Raw genomic sequence first — 14415 nt, 5'->3', positions numbered from 1 at the left:
CTGCAACTTTAATGGTTGGGGCAGTTCCAGAGCCATCTCTTCAGAGTGCAAGTCTTAAACAGCTTAAACCAGCAATAAAAAGTAAAATATAAATTTTTATTTAGAATTAAAGCAAATACTTCAGTATCACAAACACAATATTAAACTTCAAGAAATATACTGCTAATTTGGAGGGAGCATTTATTTGCACAACCACAACATGCGCACAAATCCAGAAAAAGATGTGGAGTCTGAAATTTTCAACATCTCACCACCAGAGCAGTTGGTCACAACGTTTCATACAGAGTTATATATACTGTAATAGATGTTGACAAAATTTCTACAGAATCATCTTTATAGACAACAAGAAAGCTCTAAGAGGCAAACATTGCAATCTATTCTTCTTCTGATGAGTCTCTCTCAAACGTGTAGGCCATGAAGCAAGCATCTGGTCTCTTGGGGACAAGGGGATGCCCTGGTCTCACAATCTCAAAGCCCAAAAAGCTGAAAGTACGGAGCAATGCAGCTAGAAAAAAGAAGGCAGAAAACAAGTTTCATCCATTTGATACTGTACAACAGTTAAAGCATCCACCAAAACCAACTTTAAATACTGCATTCACATCTCTAGAGACAGTGCTACAACACCTACCTCTATCATCTCTGTTCTTGTGGAAACAAATGAACACATGATCAACTCGAAGCTGTTCTTCAGCAAACTCTAGAAGAACTGCAAAACTGCAAGACAAATACAAGGCGTTCAATGCACATGAGGCTAGTGGTTGGAGACTCACACCAACAGGAGATCCCTGAGCCCTAGGTTTAACTTGAGGGCAGAAATCTTCAGTTAACACAGAAAACCTGCTTTTTCTGTTGCAGCTGAAGGGAGAACTGCAGTGACAGACTCAGAACCAGGCTGGTGTTTTCAGTGGATAAAAGTAGCCACCCAGTACCTGAGAACACAGCCTGAAATCACAAAACAGGTAGAAGCATCCCTCAAACCAGGATCACTTACTTGCAGCCTCTTACAAGACAGCATCAAGCACCAAAACTAGACTTCAGCTTTCACAACAATGAAAGCAAACATCAACAACAGTAAAGTGTTATTCCACCCTACTGACAGGCCTTCAAGACAGAGGCAAGTTGAACTGCAGCTGCATTTTATTCTACCCACCTGTCTTTGCTCCCTTCAGGCAGAGCACCACTGGGAATTTCTATATAGAGGTTGTTGTTGTTCAGCACTGCTCTCCAACTAATGTGTTTGGCATCTGTAAGCCTTGACTGGACATTCAGAATTCTTGTCCTGTTATTAGATGTTAGTTCTTCTGTTACATTCAGCCGATTATCCTGTAGTAGTAATATGTGCAAAGTTATTTCCAATTCATTCTGGGGAAGGGATAACTCCCATTAATAGGCTTGAGGCAAGAAATGCATTCAAGCTCACTATCGCAAGCTGTTTATTATTATTCATACTCACCGAATAAAATAAATTAGCTGAAAGATTGTGATCCCTCTGACTATTCCCTCGCCCACCTGGGATCTTCAGGGGTGGGTGAGGGACATCAGGAGCACCACCGAGGCCCCGGACCCAGGTTACTACAGCAATTGAAGGGAACCCTGGAACTAGAAAGGAATCACAGTTAGAGAGGCAAACAGGCAGTGTTAGACAAGACCCTGTGAACTCTAGGTTTTAAACAGCGATCAGATGGCAAGATTTAATCAAAACCCCAAAACCTAGACCAAAGGAACTCCTCCCACTGCAGCCTCAGCCAGTGGCAAGACAAAGGAACCTCCAGACCAGGGAAGGGAACACTGCCTTGCACCCAGATCCCTAAGGGTCAGAAAGCTACTACTGCAGTATTTTGAGGAAAAGACTAACTTGGAGATGAAAATACTCAGCTAAAGTGAGCAAGGTGCATTTCTGTATCAAGTCAGCAGTTATGCTTGACCTGATGTCAAGAGAAGAACGATTCTGCTATCACATATTCAAAATCCCATTTTCTCCCCCACCTTGTTCTCAAAGTTAGCACGAGCCCAGCATGTTAAGGATCATTTTCCTTGTGATATACGGCCCTAATTACCCGAGACCTTTGCATCAGCGCTCTTGGCTCAAGGTCAGAAAATTACATGAAATAGTCTCACAGATGTCACTACCTCAAATGCTTTCACCATGCTCAGAAGCTAATTCACCAGTTTTAACTCCAAGACCACACCTGAATATTTAAAAACCTACAAGGCTTTCTACTGAATTCTTCAGAGCAATTTTACACTGCTCGGCTAAGTTCAGTTCTTAATGTTGAGAATGTTATCCTCTTAAGATATGAAACATATTTCTTGTATGCATGCATGCTAAGTTCCACCGCATCCATGTAAGCCTGCTTAACCAAATAAGCCTTCTACTGTACTAAGAGCAAATGCTGTGCTGACTGGCCCCTCCCTCTGCACCATCCTTCACCCTGCAGGCTCACTCTTGAGTTGCGTCATCTCAGCAGATGCAGCAATCGAGGCCCTTAGGGAAATTTTCACAATCGTCCTGTCTGTGAGTGCCAGCAGCCATTTGCAAATCAGAATAAACATGTACAAAATAATCCACCATTTTGCACAGTTCATACGAGTTTCATTTTTTTAATGAGCTTGAAACTTGTGATGAATAATCCATATTAGAAAGGCACTGAACAGCCACATGGGTCAAATATTATATGCTGGAACGCACAGCAACTGCAAAGTTTTATTAAAAAAATTTAAATTGGCATGCTCTCAATTAAATGAGCATTCAATCCATTATTTTAGGTTCTCTGAAAGAGACACACCTTTCTTTAGCACTAGCATTAAGTACTTATTTTATCTCACAATGACTGTAGAACTATGCATTCCTGATTACCCTTACAAATAAGCCTTTAAGCACCCTGTTCAGAGGGTGCATCTGGCAATCCTTTATACAATTTCACCTTTCACCCAATGAAAGGCAGTGCATAATGAAGGTTGCCTACCCTTTGCAATTGAGAATGTATTTTAGAGTGATGTTTGTGTGCACTTACTCCTCTTGGAAAAAAATAATCTTTAAACAGCAGACAAGTATAAAAATGGCTTTCTAAAACCCTTTTCATAGTCCACATACGAAGTCTAATCATGGCTTCCTTCATACAAGGCAGACTGATGTCCTAAGCATCCAACACTCTACACCAGTCACACCGATTTTCTTCCCAGCATCTGTCGGGATTGTTTAATCTTTTGGTTTAGTTTTAAACTAACAGCTCTCCTAACACTCTTATGTTCTACTTTAGGTTCAGCACCCTCGATTAGTTTTCAAGAATATCTACGATTACATAAGGGGATAACAGCTTTCAATCCTTCGGTATCTTTGCCTAATTGTTGGTTTGGTGTGGGGGTTTTCCCCCCCCCCGGTAGGAAGAAGGCACCTCCAGGCCCTTCCTCCAGCCTGGCTTTTGTCTCCAGGCACCTTTCAGCCCGTTCACCCTCTCGGCAGCGGCTGGTGGAGCAGCCGCCTCCCATCAGGGGCCGGTGTGCTCTCTTCTCGCCTTCCTCCCACCGTTATGACAACTCCAGAGATGCGGCGGGAGCTCTCCCTGCAGGCAGACGGCAGCTAACGTGGCACATGGCGGCAGGCAGCACGGCTGGGTGTGTGAGGCGACTCGGGGGGTGGCGGCCGCGGGCAGCCTCCCCACACACCCCACCCGGGGAGGGGGGACGTGTTGCCCGGCACGGCGGCGAGTCACACCGGACCGGGGGGGGGGGGGGGAGTGGAAAGGCGGGGGGGGGGGGGGGGGGGCGGTGCAACCGGCGCTACAGCGGGCAGGCACCGCCTTGGGCGTTTAAAAAAAAAAACACAACCCTTTTTTTCTTTTTTTTTTTTTTTCCTCCTCCCTTTCCCTCCCCCTTTTTTTTCTGCGGGGGAGGAGGCCAGGCCGCAGCGCTGAGGCGGCGGCGCGGGCCGCCCCTCCCCCACCCGCCACGGAGCACCCCTCCCCTCCCCCCCGGTCACGGGGGAGGCGACCGGCGCTCGAAGGACGAGGAGGACCAGGGCGGGCCCTGAGGGGAAGGGAGGAGGCGGCGAGCGCCCAGCGGTGCGAAGGCTGAGGGAGGCCCTGGCCCCTCACCTGCTCTGTCCGGTACTGAGGCTCAGCACAGCGGGCATGATGGTGCTTTTATTCCCCTCTTTCTCTCTAGCGAAGCAGTGACTGTTGAGTATCCGCTGCAGGGAGGATTTCACCATCCGGCCGCTCTGGTCCGAACCCCGAAACCCTCCGCCGCCTCCCGCCGGCCGCTCTCCAGGCGCTGCTACACAAAATGGCAGCGCGGCCGCAGCGGGTCCTTATATACCCTTCCCAGGCCACGCCTCCTGCCGCGGCAACGCCCCACGGAGCGGGCCACGCCCCCGACCGGGAAAGGTCTCCCGTCCGGTGAACGGCCCGATTGTCCCTTAGATAGTCTCGCTTCGCATTGGCTGAAGGGAGAGCGGGGGGCGGAACAGCAAGCTCTTTCTCTATTGGCTGGCAGCGCGAGGGGGTTCAGCATTGGCTAGAAGGGCGCCTGGCCGGAGAAGAGGGGGGAGGAATAGCGGTCTCTGATTGGCTACACCCGCCGGGGGTGGGCGGAGTCCGGCTGGGTTCGGCCGGGAGGCTTCAGCGCGGCGCCGCAGCCCTCACTCCCCTCAGATCCGCCGGTTCGAGTCCCGCGTCCGCCCCCCCGCCCCGCGAGTGGCTGAGGTAAACTGCGGGGGAGGGGAGGGGCCAGGCCCGGCCTGGCGCATGCGCCGGCTGGGGAAGGAGCGGGGCGGCGGCGGGGAGTGTCTGTCTGTCTGTCTGTCCGCGCCGAGCTGGTGGGCGTGAGGGACGGCGGGGGGTCCCCGGGCCGCGGCTGGGGAAGAAGGGTCGGAGTCTCCGTACGGCTGGGCTTTACAGCCCCGGGGCTGCCCGCTCGCTAGTGGAGGCAGCAGAGGGACGGCAGCGGGGTCTTCTGTGGGGAGCAGTGGGCCCGGAGGGCATCGTCCTCCTCCGATCTGCCGCGCATAAGCGTTTGTCGGCTCGATCCTGAGAGAAACTTGAATTAAAAAAACAAGAAGAAAATTCCCCAAGTACTGGAGGGGGTCCCTAAAAGGACGGGATGAAGTTGTGACCCGCTTTTGGGGTGCGCGTTCTGGGCTGTGGCCGCGCTCCAATTGCAACGTCTCCCAGTTTCCCTGCGGCCTGTGTGCTGTGCTGGCCGGTGCGGTAATTTATACCTTCGGTTGTGTGGGGAATGGGCAATGGTTAGTGGTGATCTTTTAAACGGAAAAAGGCTTTGTGCTGCACCTTCACGAGGAAGTGAATAAATCCTGGTTATTTACATAGCAGAAGTTGGTCTGCATCCCCACCCCCAAAACAAGCAGCCCATAATGCGTAGCGCTCTGCTTTTCATCTCCCGCAAGGATTTTGGAAAGCCGAGGCTTGGGGACACGGTTGGGTCTTTCTGCAGCCCCACGGCAAGAATAAAGTCTGGAGGAAAGGATGCGAATTTGAAAATCAGACACCCCATTCTCTTTTGGACAATATTGATGAAAACACGGATTCATCCTGTTGGGGGTGGGGGTCAATCTTCAAAATTCATCTTAAAAGCAGCAAATGTGTACAAAAGGTAAATAGGTTATAATTTCCATGACAGGAGATCTTTGACTCGGCCATTTCTGAACATTTCAGCCTGAAAACCAAGTCAGAAGCACATCACAGAAGTCAGGGCACATCCTAAACAGTGGATCCTATCCTATATGGAAAGAAAGCTCAAAATAATGGTTTAAATGATGCTGAGTCAGGTTTGCCTTGTAAATTAGGTGGGGAAAGGTGTTTATAGAGGATACATTGTAATGATTTTCAAAATCATGGGTTTTTTAAAAAAAATTGTAGGTGGCTGTATTTCTCTTTTCTTCATTGAACTCGGGCTATGACATGCCTATTTTATTGCCTTCAGGTACCATAGCGGCATTTGGGCACTTTTTATTTTTTAGGTTTCTTACTATCTTGCTTATTTTTATTTGCTTTAAAATATTCCCATCCAGGAGCTCTGAGCACATGGATAGTCCATTGATTGGTTCCACTTTGCACGAGGATAAGTGTCTAAATCCCCACCCACCTTCTGTGTCCTGAAACTGCTCTGATTGACTATGATGGAACAAAGTGCATTGCCAAAAGAAAACACTGTCTGTTCTCCTACAGCTTAGATGAGAAGCCTAGCCTGGCCAGCAGCCAGTGACTAGTCTGGGAGTCATGGTAAGTAAGAGGTATGAAAGAAAAATCCTTTTCCTGCTGCAGGTATCTGCACTTAGTTCCCAGAACACAACATAACTGAGACATTAGTGCTTGCTTTCACCTCGCTCTCTAGATTTGGCTGTTGATTTATGGAGGGGAAGCTGACTGCCGTTTAATGCATTACCCAGAGACCAACTTGAAACAATGGGATAGCTGCAATTCAGGAATATCCGGACCAAATGAAGCAAGTCAGAGAAGATTTAGCAATTCATGTTTTGTATGTTGGTTTAGAACAGTTTTCCTGATGGGGGAATGAACATACTGGTCAATGGATGGACTGCCTTAGCATTTTGTGATAGGCTTCATTATTTCTAATAACAGCATTTGTTATTTACGTAGTAATCCAACTGTAATTCCTTATAATGGCACTGTGTCAGGGGACATCATCTTTGCAGCTGCTTTCCTCTTTACTGTGGCACTGGAAACAGTTTTGCCCTGTGGATACCTGTCATCTCAATGGGCCATCATTCCATTTTACAGTTGAGTGACCTGGGTTACGCTGTGGTGCTCTGTAGTCTGCAAAAAGCCCAATCAACCTGTTTTGGTTTTGTGCGTTAAATATCGTGTGGGATTAGTTCCAGCTGCAGTTTTGCTGAGATAGCTTGACTTCCAGTTTAGCAGTGACAGTGATTCATAAATCTTTACAGAGAAGCCTGACTCACGATTTCAGGATTACCAGCTGAGGGAGTTTGAGATGTTGCCATCTCCAGCTGTTTTTTTACCACTGGTTTACCGTGATTACCCTACCCATGGCAGCAGAGTAGGCAGAAGTAACTGTGTGTCAGTGTCTCAGTTGCTCCAGCTGCATTCCTAGTTTGGTACTGTAGTCCAAGCCCATCTCAGTTCCTGGTATTATCTAATACACTGGGCAGTGAACGCACACAGCTGATGTGTGGGCATCCATTCCTACTTCCAAGTCTGCTGTGGCACAGTAGCTTTCCACACAGAGGCAAGATGGACAATTGCAAATAGAGAATCTCATCCACCTAAGTCCTGAGGCTCTAGTTCATCCCAAGTCCTATGCTGGTGTCCACAAATACACTATCAAAGGCCCCCTCATTATGCTGGCTCTCAACTACCACAGCCTTCCCATCTCCAAAAAATAGATGTTTCAAAGGACCAGTCCCCAAAGGAGGAGATGCAGCAGGGAGCTTAGATCAATTCTCTCCCGAACTGCTTACTGAACTCCTCAGAGGAAAGCATGCAGCGAGTCCCACTTGTTCTGTGTTCTTACACAAGCAGGTCATAGCAATTAGGCTGTAGGGAACGACCTGGGAAAATATCTTGTACAGTCTGAGTTACTCAATAACCAGACCTGTTAATGGAGAAAATACAGAAGAAGCAACACAACTGAACCCCACATTAGGAATCTAAGCTGAAATTGTTTCAGGTTGAGGAAAGCCAGAGAGTGTCATTTTCTAGAATTTCCTTTTTTTTAGCTTGTTTCAGCATGCTTTTCAGCCTCTTTTAACAAAAGAGGTCTCAAGCATTAGTCAAAATCACCAGTTAGTGATTCTTTGTCAAGCTTTTATAGTTTTTATTTTCTGAAAGAGTAGATTGGAAGAAGCAGCACAGGAATAAGTTAAAGTGGAATTCAAAACTGGTAGCTGATGTAAACAGATGTTAGAGCAAGAAATGGGCAGGGTAAGTAACTGAATGTCTTTCCTCTTCATTATCTGCTTTCAGATTTGCAAGTGTTAGTGATCAGATGACACGAAACTAGTGCTTAGAAAGATGTACAGGACCCGACACGCTCGTAAGACTTGCTCGTTCTCAAATCCTGCACATTGATATCGTAGTTGTATCGCATGTTTTATTTAGAGAAGGAAAGATAAACTGTTGTCTAGGTGATTAAAACATAACTAAACAACATGGCTGCAAATATTGGTGCTTCTGTGTGTTTTTCTGCCACTGAGGAGGCTATTGGAGAGTGGGCTGCTGCAGACTTCGTTGAAGCAACTCCTGCATCCATGTTCTAGAGGAGTAACAAAGCTCCAGTGAAGGTGAATGGAAAAAAAAGATATTTGACATGTAGCAGAAACCCCCATATATTTTCAGCTTAGCTGCATCACGCTGTCATAGCTCTTCTTGAATGTGGAAATAGACGTTTATGACATTTAGCAGCATCATGGGAATTAATCTATGTCTGATTTGCTGACTAGGGAAGTACAACAGAAAGAAAAACATGAGCTCTCTCTTAAAGCATGTGCAGTCCTTACATAGCATTACACACTTGGTAACTCCCCAAAAATGGTAAAAAAAAAAATAATTAATAAATCGAGCCAGACTATAACATCAAGTGGTTCCAATAGCCTTTTCTCTCTATTTCCACTCCAGGAAGACTTTACTTGTTCTTACAGTTTTAAGAGTCATCTAGAGATGTAGCCAAGCACCAAAACAGGACAGAAACTGACGCAGAGATGTCCATCATGGCATGTTTTCACAGAAATCATTGTGTGTGATGACTTCTCTGCCCTGTAATTTAGCCATTGTTAATCCCAGAATAATTTAAATGTTCATCTTGGTCAGCTCTGTGTGGAGATGAAGTACAGCAAAATCTTGTGAGGTCTTTATCGAAACACTGGACAGTGTTATTTTTAAACTTTGTAAGACCTATAGTTTGTAAGCCTTATAAAGCAGGGCTCTTTAAGTCTGCCCATCTCCATCCTTAGAACTTCTGGTTCATTTCCTTACAGGTAACAGTTAACTACCAGTTATCTAATTTTAAATACTCCCCCACTAAAAATGCTATTTGGTGTGTTAGAATCTATTCTGATCTTTGTGGGACATGTAATTAGAACACTTTTTCTAGCTGGAAAACTCTCCTCATTTTCATTGTCATCCGTGCGAGAATGATTTGATTTGAAGGTCAGGTTTTCTGCAGACCCACTTGTGCTGGAAGGAGACTCTGCATGCCACTGCCAAATTAAGCCGGAATGCTTAGATGTTTACCAGCACAGGGAAGAATTTATTTTCCAAGATCTTTGTGAGATATTGAACTAGAAGAAAGCAGTCACTAGTGCGTCAGGCCAACAAATGCCTGTACTTCTTACCAAAGAAACGTTGGATCTCTGCTTTCTCACTTAAAAACAGCTGGTATGAAGAGGACTATGTATTGAATGCAGATGAGGTAACAGATGCTTAAAATGCTTTAAAGTCTCGTTATCTGATTTAGGGGTGTAATCCAACATATTGCTGGTCACCTGATAAGTGCTGAGTTGTTTTCTTTAAGCTTGCAGGATCAAACTTAGCAGGCATTGCTGTTCAGTTTCCATATAAAAATAATGTGGGGGTGAGGGGAAAAGTTGGAATTGAGAACAGGAAATATAGTCAGCTAGAGGGTGGGTTAGCCAACAGCAAGAGACACAAGATACGGTCAGAGGATGGCACCTTAACATTTCTGGGGAAAGAAGTGTGCTTGAGCAGTTTGTTGTTACGGTCTGTAATTTAAGAATAATGTTCCACAAGCTTGATTTTTTTATTGATTTTTCTCTGGGTGTTGCTGCCAGTTATGAACAAATGGTCACGAGGAATTCGGAGGTAGTTACAAAACAATAAAGTGGAAGACATTGCAACATCCTCCCTTCCACAATTTATTTTCTGTTTCGTTTACATTGGGCCAGATGCAGCTAACATCTCCATCCCCTCCTCTCCCTCTGCTCCTCCTCAGTTAGCGAGAGGTGGCTAAGGTCTGGTTCTTGTGAAGGCTGCAATGCCACAGAGGGGAGTTCGACTTGGAGAGGAGAGAGAGCACTTTCCTTCCCGTTAGCATGGGAGAGAGCGGTGGGGTGCACAGCACCTTGCAGAGCTGGGTCCTGAGAAAATGAGCCCCCCTGCAATCGCATGTAATCAGCATTTTGGTGTGCAGCGGCTTTCTGGAATTCTTTCACGAGCATTTTCTTCCTCTGCTGACCCCTTTCCCTTGCTTGCTTGCTGGAGCCTTTGTGTGGTGAATTTATTCATTTATTTTTTGCTTAGCTTCACTTTTCTCTTACAGAAGAGTTCAGCACAATCTGATGTTTCTTTGCAGGATGGGCCACTTTCACAGCCTGTGTGTTGGGAAGGCAAGCTGGACGGCATGGCTTATTTTCCTTCAGTTCCTATTGTGCTTGGATCAGTCAACCTTAGGGACAAGGAAGTGCACAGTACAGCTCAGCTTTTGTAACTCGTAATTTCGTTTGGAAATGTTATCAAAACAAACAGATGCCAGCGGAATGAGCGTTAAAACCTGTGCAGAATCTGCTCTGTCAGAAACGAGTTCAGAGTCAGTTTTGCCTGCCTAAACATTTCGCCCAGCAGCTCATTAAAATGGATATATTCAAAGGAGACTTCCCCCCCCCCGATTAGATCATTCCTGTGATAAGAGCATTAACGAGCATATTTTCCCATAAATAAAATGAACGAGCCTCGAGGGCAGGGAAGGTTATTTAGCCTGCAATAAGTTATATCCCACTCTTGTCCTTTAGAGAGTTGCGAGTAGGGGAACCAGTTCACCCCTTTGCTGTAGCTGAGAACAAGCCCGAGAACAGCCTCTGACCAGCAGAACTGGCAATTTGGGATTTCTTCCAGCTGTATATTTGTGCTGCACGCCACTTTATTTTGGGTATAATCCCTGTGGATTCAGCACTTGGCAAAATCACTGGCCAGAGCTCACCCAGAGCTGTGCTAACAGCCAGGGCAGTCCTCAGGGTGCTGCAGGAGGGACAGGGGAGGCCCATCCCCAGTAGCAGTCACTTTTGCCAGCCTGTTTATTTGAGCTGCATGCATCCTTGTGCTTTTTGCCCATAAGCTATCTGTGTTTGAACCAATATTTACTCATGGCTCTGTGTACTGAGACAGTCAGCAATCCCAAGTGAGAGCGGAGCTGGAACCAGCCATCAGGCCAGCTTAGCAGCTCAGGTTGTTTACATTTTTTAAAAAAAAATCCTCTTGAATTTCAGGCTGGTGAAAGGTGGCAGCTTGACAGCTCTGGTGAGCCTTTACCTATGCAGCAGGTAGAGCAATGGCAACGCAAGCTTCCCCTGCAGCATTTCCCCCTCTGACCTGCCCACCTGCTGTGCCAGGGAAGCCCCTCTGAGCAGTGGATGAGGAGCAGACCCCTGATGCATGCAAGCCTTGGCATCTCCCCATCTCTTGCTCTGTAAGCAACAAACTGAAATCCAAAGACAACCAGTGCTACAGTGATGTTTATAAGAGATTGTCAGAAAACTGCTACCAAATAAGCGACCAGGTTGTCAACCCACTTAGGAGTGGAGGCTTTAAAATGAAGGCAGCTCTATTTCATTGCTAGAATTTTCCAGTTTTCCCGAAGGTTTTTATTTATGAAGTTGTTGTAGGTACAAATTAACTTACCCTGCCTCCTGTTTGTTATTAACTCTAGAAGAAGCTGAGATTTGAAGGGTTCATTTCTTACCCCACTGGAAAGGGGTGACTCGGTGCAAAGCACTGGAATGTTTTCCAGCAGCACTCCCGAGAGCATTGCAATGCCTGTCCCTATGTTTCCAAAGTAACCAGGCTTTAGGGGAGCTATTTATTCCTGCATGTCCTGCTGCGTGTAAGCCCAGCAATCTCATGCAGATACCCTAAATCAACCCACAGGGCTTCCCACTGCAGTGGCAGGGTAGCCTAATCTTTGGGGAGTGCAAAGGCACACTTCCACTCAGAGCTGAACATGTGCTCGTAAGTCTTAATAAGACCAATGAATTTCCTAAGGTGTTAGAAAATGAAGAGGTGGCATAAGGAAGGCAAGAAACCTTGAAATTACTATTCGAGATTGGACCAATGACCTAGTTAGTTTGATTTCCTGCTTACAGTGACTTTTACCAAGTACTTCAGATGACGATCTGAAAACCTACTGCATCAGAGGTGTATGCAAAGAAAGGGAGCAGCTGTGATTACAGAAAATAAACTGTCTGGACAGGAGATAAGAATTAGTTCTGAAATTTGTTTTTTGTTCCTCTGGACATCCGATCCCCATCTAAATGTTTGTCCTTTCTTGACTCAGAAAATTTCCATTTTGGATTGTCTAGTGGGTATATCTTTCAAATTGCAATGCAGATTGTAATGGTGTTCTTCCTGCCTGGTGCTCCCCTGGACTTTTGTACGACAGCATATTAACTTCTTAGCTCACAGTTCCTTATTCCCTGTGATGTTTTCATGTTTGTTTGGCTTCACACGCAGACATATCCTCGATATCTGGCTGCCAGCCGTCAGGCAGCAGTGGAAGCCAAAGATCATGTACTATCCAATTGGGCAGTCTCAGCCCATCTTCAGACTCATTGAGCTCATTAGGGAGGAAAATGTAATCAGCTATCCTTCAAGGAACAGGATGTGACAGGAAGTAATGAGAGTCAGCAGGTCAGTCCTTAACAGCTGTCAGAACAATGTGCACAGTACGGCAGCTCTGTAGTTCTGCTAAATCAAGTCACGGGCTTAATGGGCTAGAGTATGCACATTAAAACTGATCCCTATAGAGATCAGAGCGTGTCGCGGTGGCAGCAGCAGATCCTACACCATCCCTGTGACCACTTGTATTCATTAGACAGGGAAAATAGGATCCGTGTTTTAGATGTTTAAGCTTCTAATGCTACCTCTCAGTCTTTACAGCCCTCGTTCTCCCTTTGAAGGCTGTAACTTACTGCGCTTGTGTCACTGTGGATTGGGAAACTAAGGCAGGAAGAAAGGACCGGCCTCAGGCTGTACAGAGGCAGAGCTGAGATTGGGGCTGAAGAGGTCTCACACCTCTGCTCCCTTCAAGCTGCCTCCTTTGACCTTGAATCCTATGGAAAATGGACTGGGAGGTTTAGGTCACTTTTAAAAGTCTCCTCAACATATCTTTGAAATAAATAAAATGTTCTCTTGAACCTAAATTATCTGTCCTTATCCTGTCTCGACTCTCATTGATAATCCTCTTTGTTGCCTTTAAAAATATTTATGGGAGATTATTCTTTGGCAGTAATAGTCATGTTTAATTCTCTTTTTTATTATATTGGGCTTTTCTTTCAATGGTTTCCTGATGTCTTCCCGTTTGGTATTGTTAGGTTTATGTAATGCGGTTTTAAGATTTTAAATGGGTTCAGAAATACGCTTGCTTGTGGTAACTGGATACTTTTCCCCATGAACTGTTACGGAGGTGGCTGCAAGTTATCAATTTATACAAAACTCTATTTTTTTTATTTTATCATTCTCATGTTGATTGACATGACCACCACCCTGGGCCTCTGCACAGCTCTGACCACCATCACTGCAGCTTGTGTGTTTGTCAAGCAATGCTAATGCGATGGCACTGAAACGCTGGTTATTTGCATCACTGTTTTTGCATCGCTACTCTCAGTTTCCCTGGGACTTTAAAACTCTCTGCATTTTAACAATGAGCCTTTCCTGAGCCTCGCATGCAAAGCAATGCAAATAAAGTTTAATAATATATAAGGCTTGATTAAGCCTTTATCGTTCCAGTTCAGACTGTAATACCACAGGCTGGGACCGAGGCGTTCAGACCTGCATTAGGACTGGCGTCTCCAGGTCGCTGTGGGGCGTGGAGGGCCTGTTGGGTTTGTGCTGGCAGCTAGCAGCAATTCTGCATCCAGCCTTGAATGTCGATCAGAGAGGACCATGTCATCTTCCTCTCGGTGCTGAGCTTTGTATCACAGAGGGTATTAGTTGCCATTGCAGAAGGCCATATAACCTATACTCCTGCCCCCAAAAAAGGATTAACGTTTCAGGAATCATTCCCAACAGATGTGTCTAACCTGTTCATAAAACCTCTCGGTGGTAGAGAGGCCAACATTTCCCTGCCCAATCTCTTCCAATACTTTTCTGTCTTTGCTACTCCAAAGTACTTGGGCTTTTCCCCCTTAAATTCGTGACTGCTATTCATCTTTCTATTACCATGGGCAAGATGACAGTTTCTCTTCAGTCTCTCCTCATTGTATTCATACAGGACACATTCAAGCTCTTTTTCTTCAGCCAAAATACTTCTTGCAGCAGTTCCGATGAGACCTTTTTTCCATGACCTCCAGGTATAACAGCTGTGACACATTTGTTTGGAGGAAACTGTAAGATTAGGAAAAACAAGCTGTTCTTAATTTTCCTTGAAAATAAGCTATTGTTGTAGCTCTCCAAGATCCGTGCTCATTAT

General features: G+C 45.8%; 1 protein-coding gene and 1 long non-coding RNA gene across 4 annotated transcripts; one reads left to right on the top strand and one right to left on the bottom strand.

The window, feature by feature from the left end:
• Positions 1–75: 75 nt before the first annotated feature.
• On the bottom strand, positions 76–4296 carry OAZ1 (ornithine decarboxylase antizyme 1). Its single transcript, XM_049808231.1, is given in 6 exon segments — positions 76–505; positions 629–714; positions 1151–1323; positions 1454–1540; positions 1542–1599; positions 4095–4296. Coding segments are annotated over 6 exon segments (651 nt in total). The 5' UTR covers positions 4211–4296; the 3' UTR covers positions 76–374.
• A 320-nt stretch (positions 4297–4616) lies between these two features.
• Positions 4617–13072, top strand: LOC126041794 (uncharacterized). 3 transcript variants are annotated; one of them, XR_007506990.1, is made up of 3 exons: positions 4617–4703; positions 6029–6239; positions 10309–13072. It is a non-coding gene; the product is annotated as an uncharacterized LOC126041794 (long non-coding RNA). The 3 variants fall into 3 exon arrangements; XR_007506991.1 differs by lacking the exon at positions 10309–13072 and adding an exon at positions 7965–8566; XR_007506992.1 differs by lacking the exon at positions 10309–13072 and adding an exon at positions 6352–7726.
• Positions 13073–14415: the final 1343 nt, after the last annotated feature.

The sequence above is a fragment of the Accipiter gentilis genome, chromosome 8, assembly GCF_929443795.1.
Source record: "Accipiter gentilis chromosome 8, bAccGen1.1, whole genome shotgun sequence".
Lineage (NCBI taxonomy): Eukaryota > Metazoa > Chordata > Aves > Accipitriformes > Accipitridae > Astur > Astur gentilis.
This window is presented reverse-complemented; position numbering and strand designations above follow the sequence as displayed.